The 20,699-nt window shown below is 42.7% G+C and overlaps 1 protein-coding gene across 5 annotated transcripts in view; it reads left to right on the top strand.

Moving 5' to 3' along the window:
* Positions 1–20,699, top strand: part of TENM2 (teneurin transmembrane protein 2) — a 1,506,090-nt gene that overhangs the window by 1,293,980 nt on the left and 191,411 nt on the right. For all 5 annotated transcript variants that reach the window (XM_073890196.1, XM_073890205.1, XM_025867075.2 and 2 more), the window contains 2 exons: positions 733–855; positions 13,508–13,713. In XM_073890196.1, the coding sequence (XP_073746297.1) occupies positions 733–855; positions 13,508–13,713 (329 nt within the window). The remainder of the gene's footprint in view (positions 1–732; positions 856–13,507; positions 13,714–20,699) is intronic.

Here is a 20,699-nt window from a genome sequence, read left to right as displayed (position 1 = left end):
GCGCTCTGGCTCATTCGTCCTGTGGTAAAGTGCGGGTGTGGGTATGGGGTGTGAGAGAGAAGAAAGTGTCATTGTAGTATTTTCGGAAAAGGACCCCGTTCCACCACCACCCCCAAACTTTTTCCACAGTGGGCTGAAAGGTACCCACTTGGCGGCAGAAAAGGTTAGAAAGCTTGGAATGCAAAGATGAGCCTTCGGGTGGGTCTGACAGTACCTGCGGCATTGCTAATTCAGTGTAGCGGCGGTCACACCAGCAAACAGGTCCCGTTTGGGTAGCCTCGTTTTGAAGCCAATTTATGTTTTGAGTAGTTTGGGCAAAACTACCCTTGCCAATGCCCCCGGATCACCAGTCTAAAAACAACCGCATCCACAATGTGGGAGAAGCTGCACATGATGGAGCAGAATCCTTGGCAGTGATTCCAAAGGGGCATTTCCCCCTCCTTGGTAGCACCATTCACAAGGTCTGAACTAGGGTTTCTCCTACCTCCTCCGCCCACCACCCAGATCCTCTCCCCCAAGGCTGTGTGAACAGAGGCACAGAGAGAGGCGTCCTCACCACCCAGATCTCCTTGCTTTCCGTATTTAGCTAATCCCAGTGGCCTGGGGCAAGCAGGTTTTGAACTGCAGCTTCCTTAAAAGGCAATCACTTGGAAAAAGCACCTGGCCCTCCCCCTTGACATTTGCATTGCTGAATTATCTGTTCATATTGTCATTACTTTGTCTCTCCTGCAGCAATGCATCTGCTCGGACTCAACTGGCAACTGCAGCCGGCAGATGGACACACCTTTAACAATGGGATAAGGACCGGCTTACCAGGAACTGATGATGTGGCGACAATGCCATCTGGAGGCAAAGGTGAGGTTACAGCTGCTGCGTGCCCTCTTGAGGTCATGAGGAAACTCTGAGCTCCCGCCAGCGGGCTCAGGTTTTCCAGTCCAAATCTTGGAAGGTACGCGAAAAGGAAAAGAAAGCGGGGAACAGAATCCTCACCTTTTCTAGGTGCCCCTGTTCAAAGCTGTTTGCTGTTCCTGTCTGTTAGCTGTGTCTGGCTGGAGTTACTGAGAGCTGACACGGTGCCCTCGCAGTGCAGTGTGCATACCTGGGCTAAGTGGAGCGACCTGAAAGCCTCCCAAGGCCCAAGCGGCAACAGCAGGAGAAAGTCCTGCCTCATCAAGAAAGCTGAGAGCGGCAGGCCACACATGCCACTAGACCAGAGCCCTCTCCCCAGAGGAGAGATGCAGCCTCCCCAGGGAGGAAGCGCTGCCTGGCATGAAAGAGAGAGATTCTGAGCTGTGCTTTGGGAGAGAATAGAAAAGAGTTTTGACAACTCGGGAACAAAGCTCCTCTTCTCCGAATGGTAAAGCGGACAATGGAAATGTTTATTGAAGCAATCAAGCAACTGTATTCTTGCAGGAAAAAAAAATAGGTGCTAGCAAGGTGCTAAGAAGGAAGAAGGAAAACAGGACTGTGGGGGGGGGAGGTGGCGGGTACGTGGGGCAGTTAATAAAGCCACAGCAGTCAATGGCGCAGCAAGGCGCACGAGGCACGCTGGGCACGCGGCGGGCTGTGCTTAATTCAGGACGGAAATCACCAACAGGAGAGATGGCATGGAAGGGCTTCTCCAAACACAGACTCTTCCACTCTGCCTCTTGGCCCATCTGGGCAGTTTACCCCCACGTTTCTGAAAATACCCCACAGAGATATTTCAGAGACAAGAAAGGAAGTAACGTTTATTGGGCACCTGGTGTGTGCCAAGCTTAGCGTTGCCTGACTTCAACAGTTTTAACGGGAGGGAAATCATCTCAGGGAAACTGAGGCCCAGGGTGTTTTAGAAACTTGCCCCAAATCAAACAGGTAGGCCTGGTACGAATTTAAACTCAAGTCTGCCGCCTTGTGCATCTTTGGGCAAGATGGTGGCGTTTCCCTTAGCTCAGTCGTTTTCCACAGAGAAGATTCCAGAATTCATCTTCCCTTAGAGGTGTACGTGAGTCATCCTGAAATGCTAATGTTACTTAAATTATTCTCCCCGGAGTTGTCCTAATGGCTTCGAGTGTGACTTTTTTTGTCTTTTTATCTAATCTTTAAGAATCGCTTTACTCATCTATCCTAATCATAACACTAAATTACCTTTAAGGAAGCATGAAAAGTTTTATCTGAGGATGAAATTATATGCCTTCCATTATCAGGTAGCTAAAACTAGACCTAAAAATGGAGAATGTATTTTGCCTTAATGGATCATGCTCTGCCTTAACTGACCAAAAAGCCCGGAGCCGGATCTGTTGGCCTCCTGCAGTCCGTTCCCCTCCAGTACTTGACACCATCAGCAACTCCCATTTCCTTTATGACAGTGGTTCTCTGCAGCGCGGTTTTGGCCCCAAGGGGACATTGGGCAAGAGTCTGAAGACTTCTTTGGGTGTCCCAATGAGAGGACGTGAAACTGGCATTTAGCCAGGGGAGGCTGAGCTGCAGTTAAACATCCTGCAGTACACAGGACGTCCCCTACGGCGAAGAGCGATACTGCCCAAGAGGTCCACAGTGCTGCTCTTTGAAAAACGCTGCTTTAAGGGGGTCTCTGCTTTGTTTGATCCATAAATGCCCTTTAATCTGCCAAGTCAGCAGCGCCCTGTCCTTTGAGAAGAATGCAGAACACACATTTGAAAGTGAACGTGCATATGTGCTTATCAGGCACTGGGATATATTTCATATGTGTCTACGTTCTGAAGTTACATAAAAATGCTTTTTAAATGGCATCCTTTACCAAAGAGAATCACTGATAGACATTAACTTCGGTAAATTAAGGTCAGCCGCTCTGCACATTCTTGATTAAGCTGTGTTTCCTACTGCCACCCCCACTTGAGCATCCCACACCAGCAAGACAGAAGATTCCTGCAGAGAACAAGTCCTAACTAAGAGTACAGTGCCTCCAAATTAACAATTGAAGAAACACTTTCCATGGTGTCTTTGGAAAGACCAGAATTTTCCCCCTCCGATGCAACGTGCTCTTGAAAATGTTGTGTAAGTCATATAATATCACCAGTTCTTTTCCAAGTGAGTTAGGAGACGGGGAAGTGGTGGCCAAATTGTTGTCCAATGAATTTTGTCAATAGGACTCTTATGAAAAAGTGTGAGAATTTAAAATTGCTTAAACTTGAAAGAAAACTGGGAACATCTCCTTTCTGAACACCAAAATAGTACTCTTCTTAAGACTGAAGATAGCATATCTCTTAAGCTGTTGTAAAGTTTGGTTTAAAAAATAACTAGAAAGATTTTCGTTTTCTCACACCCACCTACGTCTTCCTTTAAAAAGTGATCCCAGGTTTCAGTTTCTTTATGCAGGGACCTCCCTCCTCCCCACTCCCCAATTCTATACATTTAGATAACCTGAATCAATTCCAATCGACTAGTTTTCCAGTGTTTCAAAGAGACAATCAAGATATATTGGCAATAAGTTAATTAAATAACACCCCCTCCATTTTTTTCTGGTATACGATAATCCTTCACTCCGATAATGTTTTAATCAAGATACACCACACATTGCCAGGGAGGTTAATCTTATTAAGCAATTACTGGGTAAGTATCCAGCAGAAGCAAATTAAAATGTAAGCAAAACAAGGGTATGTGAGTTCCATCTAAGATGGCACATCAATAGAGATTTCATTACTTGGTCTTTAGGAGTGTTTACGTTGCTCAGATTTGGAAAGGAGTCTAATAGACAGGGCAGCCTACACACTCTGATATGTTAGTGGAAACAAAGCACTTGATTAATTAGTTAGGAGAGTATGTTCTTTGGGCTTTGTCTTCCCTTTTCCATCTGTTGGTGTTCATCATTTATTTTTTCTCCATTTTCTCTTTCAATTAAACCTTAACATGGTTGGTTTGGTGGTTGGGTTTCACATCAAGAAAGGGAAGCCCACAGACTGCCAGAATCACTCACCATCTCGAGTGTATTTCTATGTTAAAAGGAATGAACTCATACATCTTCATTACAAGAGCACAGAGCACTTTTTCTATAGATCTGGGATTAGATAAGCCTTGAGAAGGAAGATTCAATACAGTGTTCTGACCTGGTCAGATAACATAAGGGAATCCAGTTTGATTGGCTAGGCCCAGAGGCAAAGAATACAAGAGCTTTTAAAGGGCACATCATATGTAGCCAATTTGTGCACTGATCTTAAGAATAAACTCCCAAGTAGAATTTCATGGATCATTCTCAAAACCTATCACTCATTTTAAATTCAAGGTGTCCTCTATATCAGGGGTCAGCAAATAACATCTCATGGACCAGATCAGGCCAGCCACGTGTTTTTGCAAATAAAGTTTTATTGGAGCACAGCCATGTTCATTCATGGCCTATGGCTGCTTTTGCACCACAACAGTGGAGCTGAGTAGATGCAACAGAGACGAGATGGCCCACTAAAGCCTAAAGTATTTGTTATCTGACCCATTATGGAAGTTTGCCCACCGCTCTGTATCCTTTGCAAACCCATTTCTGTTTTCCTTGGACTGTTGTGCAACTACAAATTATAGGAGATGAGGCAGAAGAGACCAAACTCCCAATATATCAGCCTTTCCTTCTTGACCAAGTGATGGGCACATTTTTGGTAACATTCCATCGACAGATCCTCTGTAATAGAAGACTCTAGAGTTGATCCAGCTGGTTGTAACTGCCAGCTCCATCACTTAGCTGCATGAACACAAGCAGATCACATGTCCTCCCTCAGCCACTGGTTCCTCATCTGTAAAATGGTACCCCTTACCTTCTTGGCCTCCAGTATAAGTGAGACAGTGCTTATAAAACAGTGTGTGGTATCAGGCACTTAATAAGAGATTCATGAATATTAGTTGTCACTGACATCATCGTGACATGTCTCAGTTGCTCCATTTAACAAGCACTCCTCGGCTGCCACTTCTTATGAGGCGTCGTATTTTCCAAAGGTGAAGGCTGCCTTCGGAATGTCAAGATAGACCATCATTCTGCTTCATCTTTTTCCTTCACCTTCTAAGAATTAGAACAAACCCAGATGTGAAGACTTCTTCCCAAGCATTTGCTTGATGAGGTCAGTGGGAAGCAAGACTTCCCATTCAAAAGGGCCAATGTGCAAAACAAGCTGGCCCGTCCCCCACAGCATTATTTGTCTCACTGCAGCTCATGTTCTATCACTGCCAGCCTGTCTGTTTTAAGCCCCACCATTCTCGGTTTATAACTCAGCTGTAAACATTTATTTGTGCCTGGAGCACATTTCTTTCCTACCCTTTGAAAAAAAAATCAGAATTTCCAGATGGTATGCAAGTTGGGAAAAAATGGCAAAGACTGTTATTCTGTTTAGAAACATGTTTTTCTACACTTGCCCTTTCAGCAAAAACTTCATAATGATTTTTTACTAGTTGGCTTAATGCACGGTACTAGGATCCAGATTACCGGGGAGGTTGGTAATTCTTCCTCTGGCTCTTATCAGCCTCTCAATGAACACAGCCCAGGGTTTCAAAATGATCATTTCCCTACATGGGGCTTTTTCAAAGTCAGTGAAGTTCCCAGAAGGGCGAGCGGTAGTTATGTTTGAGCCAACCATTATAATACTGCACATCTACTGGAAAATAAACCAATAGCCCACTCACCAGTGCAACAACTCCTCTTATCTTGGAAGCCATCTTACTCTCCTGTTACAGATGAGTATTGCTTAAGCGCCTCGGCTTGGTGATTTTAGCTTCTGGTTGCTACCCACCACCCCCTTCTAAGTTGTATAGTTTCTGTTGGACATGACATCCTCGTGGCTTGACGTGGGTATTAACAGCGAGATAATCAATTTCCCTCCCTAGTGCATTTGTCCTCACTTGCGTTGGCACATTTCTCTTTCAGAGTTGACTTGAACACCCACAGGGTGGTCTCCAGTGTTTGCTTGGATACACACCTCTTTGTGTGTCTTGTACTTAGTGCAGCATCTGAAAAGCAGTCAGCGTAGTGGTTAGATACATGGGTTCTGGAAGCAGTCGGACGTGGCTTCTGATCCCAGCTCCACCATATAAGAGCTGTGTGACCTTAGGCAAGTCACTGTATTTTCATGGTCCTCTAATCTGAAAACTGGAAAAATCATAAAGGTATCGGGAGATTACATGGCAGCAGTAACCACTCAGTAAATTATAGCTGCTATAAATAATGCTAATAAACTGAACTACATGTTAATGCAGAGTCATGTTCACCTGAATGGTCAGATATATAAATGCCAGTTAACACCCTTAGTGGCCAAGAGTTGGCCGTTTTTATCGAAGGTGACAAACTGGGGTTTTGAAAGGTGTAAAGGCCACATGTAGTCCCAAGCACTGAAGGATTTTATAAAAATCATTATTGCTATGTGATGTTGTGAATACATCATGGGAGCAGTGAATGCTTGCGATACGAATCTATTCCTGAGGAATAGACAGCCAGCAGCAGGGTGAAAGCTGATGGGCTGCCGATGACTCAGACGAGCACTAATGTAAAGCAGTGAATCTAATGTCCTTAGGAGAATCTTTTTGCCTATCTCTTGGTTAAACAGAACCCTCAGATGGTTGTCCTGATTCCCAAATAAATGGAAACGAGGTGTAATGACTGAAGCAATATTCTGAATTCAACTTTATTTGCAATAGATAAAACTATGTGAGGCAGAATAATCTGCAAGGCAGATTTATGCCGAGGTGCCTCTGGAGTTCGGTTAAGTTTAGGAAGTATTAATATGAGGCTTCATTTCCCTGGTATGACTATGAGTCCGTTCCCGTTATCACTTGTTTGGGGAATAGTCTCGCTGTTTCCATAAATGAGTTATGGCAACATTTTCTGAAATGATTAGCTCCTAATGTGGCTATGGAAGGCTGTCGTTTTGCTCGACATCAGTCTTATTTAACTGGTTGGAATTTTCAGTACACGTTTCTGAAATAGGCAATAGCTTCACGTTTACATGAGCAATCTTCCATGGAGCTAGAGAGGTGGCCCAGCCTGTAAAATTGATCATTAGAGTGGTGCCTCAAAAATCCCAGAAATCTCCTCTTTAAGCTGGAGATGAACCAGCCAGGACCATCATGAAACATCTGCTTCTTAGGGCCACACGATCATCCTCTCCACTTTTTGTCCTGAAGATCCTAGGTAGGGAGCAAAGTTTGACATGGAAGCCACGGTTCAGGGAGCTACAGGCGGGACCCAGTCCTACTTGCCGGGACACCATGTTCAGTCACTACCCAGAACCCAAGGCTGGTGGCCAGACTTTCGGTGGATGATTGTGGAATGGCTGTTTAAATCTTCTTCTCCTGAGGCAACCAATCCCAGCCCACACAGGGTCCATGAGACCTTGCCCTGCTGTCCAGACAAAGGATCAGGGGAGTATGACATACATCCCAGCTTTTGATGTTGACCAAAAATTACCTAGTGCTGTAGTAGATGCTTGACAAATGTTTGTTACATGAAGTATGAATGAATGACCTACACAGCATTGCTCAGGACATTCATTAGTCATTATTAAATTAAGAAAATCCAGCAGCTTTTTGCTAATGCAGCCTGCACAGAGTTGTCCACCTGAGAAGCAGCTAGAGTATACATCAACACCTGGAATTTGGAGCACATGAACTTGTGACTTTGTTTTCTCTCTCCTTAGCAGCTTCCTTTATGTGACAGGTCCCTCCCTGTCTGTAGACATACTGATCACTCATTGAGTACTGATGTCAGCTGCCCGGGAAAGTGGCTTCCTGTTTCACCGAGTCCTACCCCACCCCTTGGCCCATTTTTAGTGCATCATGCCTATACTAGGCAGCCTACATTTTAATTAGACCATCACAAATTTATACTCCAAATCTGCGATAAATATTTACAGCTGTGTGTAGGCAGCACAACACCTGGGTAGAAAGATGTAGACGTACCATAAATTGGGTACTGCATCTGTTACCCTGGTTAATCCTCAGAAGCAACCGCATCATACAGATGAGTAGACAAACCCAGAGAGGGGCAGTGGTTCGCCCAAAGGCACACAGCTGGTAGTTGTCAGAGCTGGGATTCAAAGCCAGGGCTGCCGGCTCCACTGTGCAGCAGGCCTCCTGAGGTCTCTGGTCTTCTCGATAAGGGCATCCGCACTGGGGGAGGGTGGGGAAGATAGAAACCTTAATTACCTTGTTTCCTTGTTGTCTGTCTCTCAATGGCACCCTGTTAGGGATTAGCCATGTTTATGGTCCTAGAATACCTAGCAGGGGAAGCCCAGGTTCAGACCCTCCTTTGTGGGACCGGGAGCCTGGCTCAGGGTGCTGATCTCTTTGACCTTCGAGAGCAGCACAGATCTTCACTCCTGGGCACCAGCCCAGGGACTTGCCCTCCCGGGACAGAGTCACAGAGATGGTTCCCCACACGGGCTCAGCAATTTACAAAAGCCACCTTTCCTTTTTATCTCTTTTGAGACAGTATTTGCATCACATTTTTTTTTCTTTTTTGTTCTTTTTAAAATTAGAAAGAAGTGTGAGTGCTGCACACTCATTTTAAAGATGTTTTGTTAAGTATACAGAAAAAGCTTTTTTCCCTTGGCTATAAAGAATGTCAGTGTAGGGCGCCTGGGTGGCTCAGTTGGTTAAGCGACTGCCTTCAGCTCAGGTCATGATCCTGGAGTGCCGGGATCGAGTCCCACATCGGGATCCCTGCTGAGCAGGGAGTCTGCTTCTCCCTCTGAACCTCTTCCCTCTCATGCTCTCTGTCTCTCATTCTCTCTCTCTCTCAAATAAATAAATAAAATCTTTAAAAAAATAAATAAATAAATAAATAAATAAATAAATAAAAAGAATGTCAGTGTAACAGATGGCAAATTTGAATCAGATCTATAAATTAGAAATAGCATTGTATCAATGTTAACTTTCTGTTTTGGAGAACTGTACGATGGTTCTGAGAAAGAATATCCTTGCTTTTAGGAAAAAATGCATAGAAATATTGGGAGGTAAAGGAACAGTCTTCTGTAACTTAGTCTCAATGTTTCAGCAAAAAAATAGAATGATGGAACAAATGTATATTAAATTTATGGCATTTGGGTGAATGATATGCAGGACTTCCTTATTACTATTTTTTTTTACTTTTTCTGTAAATCTGAAATTATTTCAAAATGAAGATTTTATATATAAGAGTTTATATTTGTGGACAGTAGTGAAAATTCCACTTTGCAAAAGCATAATTCAGTTGCAATCTGAAGAATTCAGTTTGAAAGTAGTCACTAGCTTTTAAGAGTAATGGTAACTTATGTTAAATGAATTGAATTTATTAAAAGCGAAATCTCCTTCACTTGCTCATAGTCCCTGCTCCCTCTCGGAGGCAACACACACACACACACACACACACACACACACACACATACACAAACACACCCTTACACTGTCTGTAGCATGTACCCAGAGATGACCCCCACCCCAGTCGGTAGAACACAGTAGACTCCAGTAGAATGCCCCTTAAGATATCTATGGGTCCATGTAGTTCAGGACACTGAGACCTTGAGAGCGAGATGGGCCTCAAACTAGCCAGCTGCTTAGTAGCAAGGAGGGGAGTTCAACCAAAGAGTTCATTTACACCCCTATTCCTTTCCACAGAAGGTCCAAGGTCATTAAGTATCCGGATTAGGACCCATGGCTTTTGGTTATTAATCTAAGGACCTTTCCACTACATTTCAGCTCCCCTGGTTTTGCTTATTTATTTATAAGGTTTTACACAAAAGATAAATTAAGAGTTTACTCGTGATTTTTGGAAAGGATCCACAAGGAAGTTTCCTTTAAATAGTAAATTTCCCCATAAAGCTTTAGAGCTTTCAATTTTATTTAGGCAAAAAAAGTCAATTTATATGCAACTTTTCAAAATAAATCTTCCTTAACGCTCCCGTTTTACCTAGTAGTGGCAGGGGTTATGTTAAAACCCCCCATCAGATGGGCAAGTAAAACTTGATTCAGTTCCACAAGCATTTATAAATCACCTACGGTTTGCCAGGTGCAAACCACAGAGAACCCAAAGATGCATTTGCAGTTCTGCCTGACCTCAGGGAGTACAGTGTCTAATATGAGAGACTTAGAAAGGCAGGCAAGATCAATTATAGGACCGAACAACAGGTGCTGGACCCCACAGTACACCAAAGTGAAGATGCTATGATGAGCACTGAGAGAAGGAGCCTATTTGTCTGGTGGTAGGAGTGAAGGCAGGGTGAAAAAAAAAGGACATCAGTGCGAAGGTGCACCTGAGCTGGACCTTAATTTCAGTGCTACTCAATAAAGCAGGTTTGTCGATAAAGTAAGCTAATTGATAAAGTGGCCATACCAGATTCTGGAAAGTCCCACCAAAAATCAGTAGTGGGAACAGATCCTGACTACCAATTTTACACTTGTTCCCATAGTTAAGTCTATGTCAGTAGAATTCAACACTCTCTCGATTGATGGGTATGCAGATAAATAAATGTATATATACACGTATGCATGTATACGTATATGTTACATATCCATATGATGTTTCTTTCTTTCAGAAAATCCTTTACAAAGAAAGCTAGGCGCTTTCCCCTTAGAGTTTTTCATTTTTTTAATTTAATTAAATGGAACTAACTAGCATCTATTTTGCAATTATTATGTGCTAGGCCCTGTACAAGCCCTCCTTTGTGTACTTCCATTTGTTGCTCCCACCCTGTGAGACAGTTACTATTACCATTTCCATTTTACATTTAAAAAAAAAAAAACAAACAAAAACAAAAACGGAGGTCCAGAGAGGTTAAGCACATTGCTAGAGGTCACACAGCAAGGAAGAACCGGAGACGGAATTTTAACCCAGCCCTGTCTGGCTGCAAAACCTGTACTTGGTCACCCGCGTGCACTGCCTCCTTTAGTGGATGGGACGTGAAGGAGGGGAGCTCTAGGAGGAGGTGTGAATACTGAAAAGCCAGCCCGTCCTCACTGGTAGTAGCAGCTCATTTACCAAAGGCAGTGTCCTGAAGTTGGGTCTAGTAAGAGAACGGGGATCCTACCACTACGCGAACCAAACCCCTGAGGCTCCTTGTCTGAATTTCTCCAGAGCAACTGCTCTCCGGCAGCTGGCTCCCTTGCGAATCTCTTGCATCCTCATTTGGCTTGACATTATCAAAATCCGTTTAGGTTTCAGCAGTAGATTAGCAGGCTCATGGGTGCTGATTTCCTGCTTCTTTTTCATATCCTGTCATTAACCCAGCAACCCCTGAAAGCCCAGCAGACATGAAGGAAAGCCCATCTTATTAAGTTTAAAGATGAATCATTTCTTTAAAGTTCTTTTTTATTTTATTTATTTCTTTAACTTGTTGCCACACTATGATTGCTGGGGTTACTTTTGGTCTCTAAACTCTTCTTCCCCAGGGGTCCTTTTTATTACACCCCTTCCTTACTGAGTCCTTTATATTATAGCCCTTCCCCCAAAAGGCCTTAATGTGGGGTGGGGGAGGGGGCAGTGTGCCAACAGCAGCATTTTTAAGTACAAATTAGTTTTCAAATTATAATAATTAGAGCTTCTGATTAATGGGTGATAACAAGTGTTTCCCCCTGGACATGTCATTATTTCGGCAAAATAAACAACATTCTGTTTAGGCTGAGAGCCTTAGAGATAATAATAATAATAATAATGATAGCTAATTTTTATTTAGGACTTATGTTGTGCCTAAAATTATATTAAGAGCTTTGCATGGATTAGCTCATTAAATCCTCATAACAGCCTGTGAAATAAATAATAGTGTCCCAACGATACAGATGTGGAGACTAGGGCACAGAAAGCTTGATACACTTAGCAAGTGCCAAAGCCGGGATTTGGACCAGGGAAGTCTCAAGTCTCAGCCCAGAATCCCTGCTCTTCCATACTGTGTAGTATTCCTTCCCCTACAGGGAAGTATTCCATGTCCAACATCCACATAACATGTTTGAGGAACAAACCATCTCGTCCCATCTAAAGGTCTGACCCATTCGGGACTTACTAGTTGTTTCTTCTTAACGATATTATGTGTTCAAAGCTTCCAAATTTCCCTTAGAAGCCCGTTCCCTGGTTTTATTATTCTAGAGGTCAAGAGTTTCTTTTTAAAGTCCAAATCATTGTTTCTACTGCTTTATTTTAAGCCCTTGTTGACTTTTTATTTGATCCACTATTGAGCTAAATAAAAATGAATCATCCCCTCTCTTGTTTAAAAGAAAAAAAAAAAAAGGAAGAAAAAAAAAACTTCATACCCTCAAGTCAGTCTGTGATTTTCTTTTATAATTTAGATATGGAAAACCTTCAGAGATCCAAAAATTTCACCTTTCCATTTTACAGATGGAGAAAGTGGTACCAAGGTCATTTATGAGCCTTGTCTTGATGCAGGGGCTAGATAGTAACAGGCCCGGGCTGCCAAGTCAGATAACTTCACTAACCCTTCGTGCCAGTCTTCAGCAATCCCATGACCTCTCCTGACTATCCAAACCTTTTGCACTGAATTGCAGCCAAATGTAGATAAATATTTTCAGAAAAGCCTGTCTGTTAGAGAATGCAGAGGGGAACTTGATTCCCATCCTTTGCCCATTGTGCTAAAGAAGTTTTCCGACCCACAAGTCCATCAAAGTGATTGATTACAAAGTGAAAAGACCCCCAGAACTTCTTTCAGAAGTTCCATCTGAACAATTCACAAATGACCATTATAAAGCTAGGCTCCACTTAGGTTTTATTCCCATTTAAGGGATCAGGAAACAAGGTTCTGAGAGATGAACTTGCTTTTTTTGGGCAACTACTAGTAACTCCCAGCTATTCCTTAATTCTGTGTTTACAAATAAAACCACCCTCAGGAGTGTAGAAGGTACTGCCTGCTTCATTGTTATTAAGAAATACTCTTTAAAAATAGGTATTTCTGCAACTCCTTTTATTAAAGTTCTGAAGGAAGCCGAGTGTGGGCAACTAATATTTTCTATACACGAGATTTCAAATGCAACAGAGGTACATTGATGTCACCATGAGAGAAGTGTGATTTCCACATGGTGCTTAGATCCCTCCCAGGGAAGGAGTCACCCCCAATATTATGTCCATCTGAGATCCAGTCCTTATTTTCTATTGCTGTTTACTTTGGGCCAATGTATGTTCACTGTTGCTTCCTTTTTTTTTTTTTTCATTTGTGAAAATGTCAATATATTGGACTTGTTTCTGGCTGGGAAGATAATTAAAGGCTACAAGAATTAAATCTGGTGCCAAGTTAATATCACTCTCATCTCCCTTGCTGGTAATTGTATACCCCAGCCATATTCGAGGTTGTTAGAAGCTTTACACGTACTTCCCAGACTCCAGCTCCTACTGTATTTGATCAGTAAAGAGCAATCACAGAAGTTTAGAAAGCATTGTGCCAGTATTTCACTTGCCCTGGGTTATGAGTTTATACTTAAAGATGAACTTGCCATGAGTTTCATCTTCATTTTTTTTCAATGCCTGGCATGCAAATTAACAGAAATGTAGAACCAGCAAATGTGTACTAATGTCACTGACTTGACGTCACTTCCTGTTTTCCAGTGCTCTGGTCATTGAAAAACAGCAGCATAGACAGTGGTGAAGCAGAAGTTGGTCGACGGGTGACTCAAGAAGTCCCCCCAGGCGTGTTTTGGAGATCACAGATTCACATCAGTCAACCCCAGTTCTTAAAGTTCAACATCTCCCTTGGGAAGGATGCTCTCTTTGGTGTTTACATAAGAAGGGGACTTCCACCATCTCATGCTCAGGTATGACCATGCTCAATGGAACTATGAGTTTAAGAAATTCCCATTCCCTACCCACTAGGATGACTATAATTGAAAGTTGGACAATAACAAGTGTTGGCAGGGATGTGGAGAAATTGGAACATTGGTATATGGCTGATGAGAATACAAAATATTGCAGCTACTGTGGAAAAGAATTTGACGGTTCTTCAGAAAGTCACACCTAGAATCACCATGTGACCCAGCAATTCTACTTCTAGGTATATACACACAGAGAACTGAAAATGTTCTTTCTCATAAAAACATATACATGACTGTGCAGAGCAACATTATTCATAATAGCCAAAAGGGGGAAACCACCCAAATGGCCATGAACTGATGAATGGATAAACAAAATGTGACCTATGCATACAATGAAATGTCATTCAACTATAAAAAGGCATGAAGAGTTGTTACATATTAAAACATGGACGAATCTTGAAAGTATGGTACTAGGTAAAAGAAGCCAGATACAAAAGGCCACATACTGTATGATTCCATTTATTGTCCAGAATAGGCAAACCCATAGAGACAGCAAGGAGATGAGTGATTGCCAGGGAGGGGGGAGGAGGGAACTGGGACTGACTGCTGGAAGGTATGGGGTTTCTTTTAGGGGTGATATAAATGCTCGGGAATTAGATAGTGGTGACAATTGTACAACATGGTGAATATATGAAAAAACTACTGAATTATAAAATGCCAATAATTTATGTTGTATGAATGGTATCTAAAAAAAAAAAAAAAAGACATTCCTACCTGGTGAAGTCAGCTTTGCTAACCCTGGAGGTTAATCCTTGGGCATTTTCATTTCAGGTGTTCTAGTTATTGGATTAATTTTTACACTACCAGTAGGAGACATCCCAAAGCATTGTGTAAATTAACTAAAATTCAGCCCTTTCTCCGTGATTTCTACTCCTCCCTCTACTGAGTTCCTTGGGACGTCCATGGCACTATGAAAGTGAGATTATCCCCAGTGTTGGGAATGAAGAGATTGGATTAGATTATGGGTTTTATTGTTTCCTCTCATCCATCCTTTAATTTGTCCTGGTAGAGATTTTATTATATACACACCACTGGAGACAAATTAACACCCACCTAGCTTGGTTTTCTTTTCCAATAAGAATTGTGTATCCCAAGAAAAACCAAGTAGGACGTTCCTGCCTCATTGGCTTTCAAATCCAGCAAGTACATAAAGAAATACATTAGGAAAATACCCCAGTGGAAGGAAAACCTCCTTAACTCTTCATTTTATCCAGTCAAAGATGACTTTAAAATGTGCTGGAAAGGTATTCATCTAGAAAATTGAATTGAAAGAATTGAAAGCTCTAAACCCATTGGCAAATGCAAAGGAGTCAGGCCACCATTTCTTTGTCTTTGGCTCATGGCCGACATTGCTCATCAAGGGCTGCACTTTTTCCTTGGTGAACTCAGTACACACATAACCTCCAACAGAACCCTCAAGGCAACCACTACCAACTGACCAGTGTTGGCTCTCAAAATGAAACTTGTTTGCAATCCCATCTTTACCACCTGAAAGTACCAAAGAATCAATATAAAGGACTAGAGGAGGGCTGTGGGACTTTTTGTTTTGTTTTCTGTTTGTTTTGTTTTGTTTTACCATACACAGCCCAGGCTGTAGGGACCAGTGTGTAAAGAGGTGATCAATAAATCCTCCATCCATCCATCCATCCATCCATCCAGAAAAATATTTATTGGTCTAGGCATTGATTATTCAGAGATGAGTTAACATAGCCCCTGACCAAGCAGAACTCCTGATACAAAATTTGCATCTGCTCTTCAAAGAGATTCGCATCCAGAGAAAGAGAGAAAGTCAGCTGAGAGGCGTCCCTATGGCATTTCTGTAACTTCTGGCCAGGCGGCAAGGTGCTGCTCTGGGAAGTTATGCAGATTGTGAGGTGGTGTCCTTGACCTTCAGACTCCACTGATTCTACTACAGCACAGTGAAGGACTTGCGGTGGTGAAATCTGCTTATTGGCCCTATTCGAATAAATATGAACAGGCCTCTGGGAACAGCTGAGAATAACTTTCCCCTCAGTCGGTTGGATGCAAGGAGCTTTGCTGGAGAAAAACGCTTCCTCCCGACACTGTTCCAAAGCACTGTTAACCCCCTTCCCTTGCATGCTCTGAACACTTAATATCGTGGAAAAGCAAATGATCATGGCAAGTCAAGTCGGTAACTCCCTGGAACTGAGGGATAGTGGACAGCAGGCAGGAACACACTCTGCCCAGTTTCCCTGCTGTTCTGACATTCAGGACTCAAACCCTCAATGACAATGTCTTTTCTTCTTTTGTGGCTACACCACACTGTCCATCTCCTGCCAGGCTAGTGATTGTTCTAGCGGCCGTCCTCTCAAAATAGCTCCACTCCAGGGACAGCCTCATCACAGTTCAAGGGAAGGGAAATGAATAGGCATGGGCTGATGTACGCTGAGGGTTTCAGTCCAGCGGCCAATTTGGGAGTTTAGCGTGCGTTAGAGGGTCAAGTAAGCGAGACACAGTGCAGATGCTTAGAATTGCACAAGACAGGTACAATATAGGGGCGCTTCTTAAAAAAAAGAAAAAGAGAGAAAACCGACTCCCTACACAGGCTCACATTCAGTCACTGTCATTACGTGCATTCATGTCCATTTGATGAGCTACATTTCCTCGAGGAGACGGTGCTTAGCTCCTTGCAGGGATAGGTGACTAACTCACATCTTGAACCATTATAGAATTTCTCATTTCTATTGGCATATCCTATCAAGGAACATAAGTTCTATGGTGATTGGCAGTCTAGCCAAGGTGACTCATTTGAGCTGGAAAGAGAGAAAGAAAGAGAAGGGGAGGGGGATGACTATGAAATTCTATTGGCTGTGTTGCATGAAATAGCTATGCTTAAATTTTATTGAGTATCGTGCTTTGACCAAGGGCCTACAAGGTTTAGTATCCTTGTCCAAAGATATTAAATACAGAACAGAATCCTTTCTTACCTCAAGAATCAGAGTGAGTCCCAGTTGAATTTTTGAATGTGACTTTTTACGGTGATACAGAGAAAACGTGGCATGGGGGAGAAAGTCCTGGAATTGGAGAGTTCAGGATAGAGGCCCCGCTTATATTAATCAGGAGACCTTAGACTTTGTCCTTAACCTCTTTTAGCCTCAGTTTGTCTACCTATGTTACCTGGCTCACAATGCCGTTGTAATTACACCACCACAGCAGAGGTAGAATGGGAAAACATTTTGTCCACTAAAGCCTACTATAAAGATAGCATATACAAGTGTTTTGTGGTACTAAGAAACTGTGTGGCCCTAGCAAATACTGTATATAGATGAGCAATTATGTAAATATAGCTTCTTAAAGTAAAATTAATTTTCTAGTGTGTTTTCCTTCTTATGGAAGAACAAATTGCATTTTCATTGTAGAAAAAAAAATTCAAACAGAGAAACAAAAGGAAGCAAAAACAGCCATAATTTTTACCCCTTTTGGTGAATGTTTACATATGTTTTTGCTATAATAAAATCTATCAGTTTGCGGGGGGGGGGGAACCAAGAATCTAAATGGCTTAAAATAACAGAAGCTATTTTTCGTTTACCAGGGGTGATTTTGCCCCCAACGCAGATGCATTTGGCAATGTCTGGGAATATTTTTGGTTCTCACACAGGGACAGAGTTGCTACTAGCAGCTAGCGGGTCGCCCCTAGGGATGCTGCTAAACACGTACAAGACAACCTCCACGACAGAAAATTATCCCTCCCAGAGTGTCAATCGTTCTGAAGTTGGGAAACCCCACTTCACACGTTCACATGGATTAAAGAAGCTGTGGCGCAATATCAGCCTCATTCAAGGACACAGACCTATAGAACCTCCACTCTCAGGGAGACAGTAGTTCCGTGTAGCAAAAGGAAGGAGAAGGTGGTGAATTCTGGACCCTTCCCTGAAGATTTCTGCTTGGAAGTGACACGTGTCATTTCAGCCTTTGTCTGACAGACCAAAGCAAGTCCTATCCTAACTTCACTGGGGAGCAGGAAATACAATCTTATGTTGACCCTGAGACACGGAGCACCAGATCAATCCAGGAAAAGCCCTACTGACTTACAATAAAATGTTGAGATACCTGTCCTTGTGGCTAGTGTTTGTGTACACCTTTAATTCTTTCCGGAAAGTCAACCCGTGAGGACTTAATACGAATTGCCAAATTGTCCTTCTGAAAGTTTGCACCAGTTATGCACCCTAACCTCCTAGCTACCAGCAGCAGGGCGTAGGTGCCCATTTTATTTACCTGAATGCTTACATACCCTGAGTGTTTTCATTGTTTAGTCTTTGTCCGTTTGAAAGGTAGCTATTATATTGTCTTTTAAATGCAGCATTTTGACACCCTGTATTGCATGTTTTAAGACCTAGACAAAAACAAAAACAAAAGTCAATATAAGCCAGTCTCAAGGGACCAATTCAAATTCTTAACAGGGATGGTGTGTGAGGAAGCCTAGTGCATCTTGCCAGGTAGTTGAAATCGGACAAACTGTGTCAGATTTGCTTAACCTCAGTTCTGGAAAGGAACTTCAGACTTGAAGCAATAATAATAATCTGACCTGGCTACGGTGCTAGGCATCAAAGGAAATTTCAGAGGTTGTTGCCGCAAGTCAGGGTCTTGGGTGGTTAAGGCGGTGAGCAAGTTTGCTTGACAGTTCATCACTGATTGCTACTGATATGTCAAGCCAAGTAAAATCCTTTGTGAGAACAAGTCAATAATTGGCAAATGAGGTACATGATTAACCTGAGACAACAAGATGCTCTTACCGCTTGGGAGCCCTGCTGAGACTCACCTTCTCCACAGTCCCATTTAGCAAATATTAAAAATGCCTAGTTCATCACTCAGACTGATGGAACCATGAGCCCAGTGACTTCCAGAGGCAACTTGGAAGCAGAGAGTGGGCTTGCAGCTCCAGCGGGATTCTTAGAGGGAGATGCTAGGGATTGTGTGGCACTGAGATAGAAGCAGATGCCCTCGAGCCCCGGGGCTTTACGCCGAGATGTGTCTGTGGGACGGGAAGCAAAACTAGCCACCAGACACATTAAACAATAGAGAACTATTTAAAAGACCACGAATTGCTCCAGGATCATAGGAAATACTCGCAAATCTGGGAGGTGGAGCCTGTGTGGACCAAGATAAAATGAGCTGAGCACACATTCCTATTTGTCTTCATCAGCAGAAAACCCCTATAATGACATTTTTTAAAGCAAATTTATAGATGGCGATTAGCGATGTTAGCTTTTGCCCCCTTGGGTTTATCCCTTTCTGATTCAGAGCCTTCTTTGAAAATGAACTCTCACTTTTCTTTGTCCCTTTTTCTCTTCCCCAAGTATGTAAACGGCACACAGTTGCAGTCCGAGGTGGGACTGGCTAGGTCCCTGGGACGTGGGGGCCCTGAGTGCTCTGAGCACCCTGCTTCTCTCCCCATGCTGCCATCTCCACACCCTCGTGGTGCCCACTGACCGGTCAGATGGGCTCTCCCAGGACCTCCCCCCCTTCCTGTGGGGCGTGAGCTTCACGCAGAGGGAATACCAAGGTATGCCTGTCAGCTTGCAGAGCACATCACATAACAATTTAACTTCATTTTGGAGGGAGGCATATTTTTACAGGCATGTTTTTCAGACCTTTCCTTTCCCAAAGAATTTGAGGTATGGAGAAAGAGTTTGTCAAACCGAGAGAGACTTGGTTTCTTCTGTGTTGTACTAAAAGTGCTTTTGGAAAGGTCTTTCTCAGCAGGCCCCTTGTGATTATCTGGTGCATCCTAACAGGAACCAAAACGGCCACTTAAATGAGTGGGTGCCCTCCTGGGCAGCCACCAAGCAGAGCTAAGGAGAAATCTCCAGGGATGCTTGAGTTTTACAAGAGAGCTGGTGTTGAGAGGGGTGCATGGGAGGACACTGTGGATGTTTGTCAGGAAGGGTAATGCTTGAGAACATGGAACTCAGGGAGAAAGACAGAAACTGGGAAGACGAGGATGAGTAAGAGGGGGCAGCACCACATCGTGTATTTAGACTGAGTAGACTCTCCGAGGCGCTGTAATTCAGGAGCTTGCAAATTTTCTAGGCAAAGACCTTTATCTTCAAGTGAGATCTTATGTAGAACCCCATAAATAAAATGGATAAAAGCAACGATTTTATTAGCATAAATATAGTGTACAGTTCAAATCCGTGTTTATTATAATATTAATCTCGGTATATGTATGTTTACTGTTTGTGTAACAGAAAAAACTCTCTACACAGATAGAGACACAGGGAGAGGGACTAGACTCATGAGGACGGTCACCTCGCGGAGCAGGTACAGAGAACAGGACTGAGAATTAGGTTCGAAAAGCACTTGCTTTGATCCATAATAAAATATTAACGGTAAAGCGAACTCCCTCCCCATCTCCAGCACACACACAAAGATTGGAAACAAATATGACAAATGCTAACATTTATGCATTGGAGTGGTTCAAATATGGATATTTGTTACCGCATTCTTTATACTTCTCAATTTTTGTAATGTCTCTCTCTTTAAGAAAAGTGAATTCGTGACAAGCTTGAATCTATTGTGAGTAAAAGAAGCATTAGGAGGCTATATGGATGGTGACTATAATCTTCTATCACTCGCAAGATTCAATTTGTTTATATACTTTGTTTTGTTTGTACCGTTTTGAGAAAAATCACAATGAATATATATACGTGGTTGCAAATCACAACAGTATTTTCTTTAATCATTTCCCTTACGGGCTCTGACTACTCTTCAATTAAATTGATCCACAAGCTTGAAAGAAAAGCAAGAGGAAATAATTGTTTCAAGGCTAAGTCACTTACGATATCTAACAACTACTTCCATCCCTTGCCTTAAATACAGAAATAGACAGGTTGGCACCCAAAACTGAAAGTTAGCTTTGAAACCTCTGCACTAAAACACACACACACACACACACACACACACACACA

The sequence above is a fragment of the Callorhinus ursinus genome, unplaced genomic scaffold, assembly GCF_003265705.2.
Source record: "Callorhinus ursinus isolate GAN/ISIS: 27379988/994484 unplaced genomic scaffold, GSC_fseal_2.0 scaffold3, whole genome shotgun sequence".
In the NCBI taxonomy this organism is placed as follows: Eukaryota; Metazoa; Chordata; class Mammalia; order Carnivora; family Otariidae; genus Callorhinus; species Callorhinus ursinus.
This window is presented reverse-complemented; position numbering and strand designations above follow the sequence as displayed.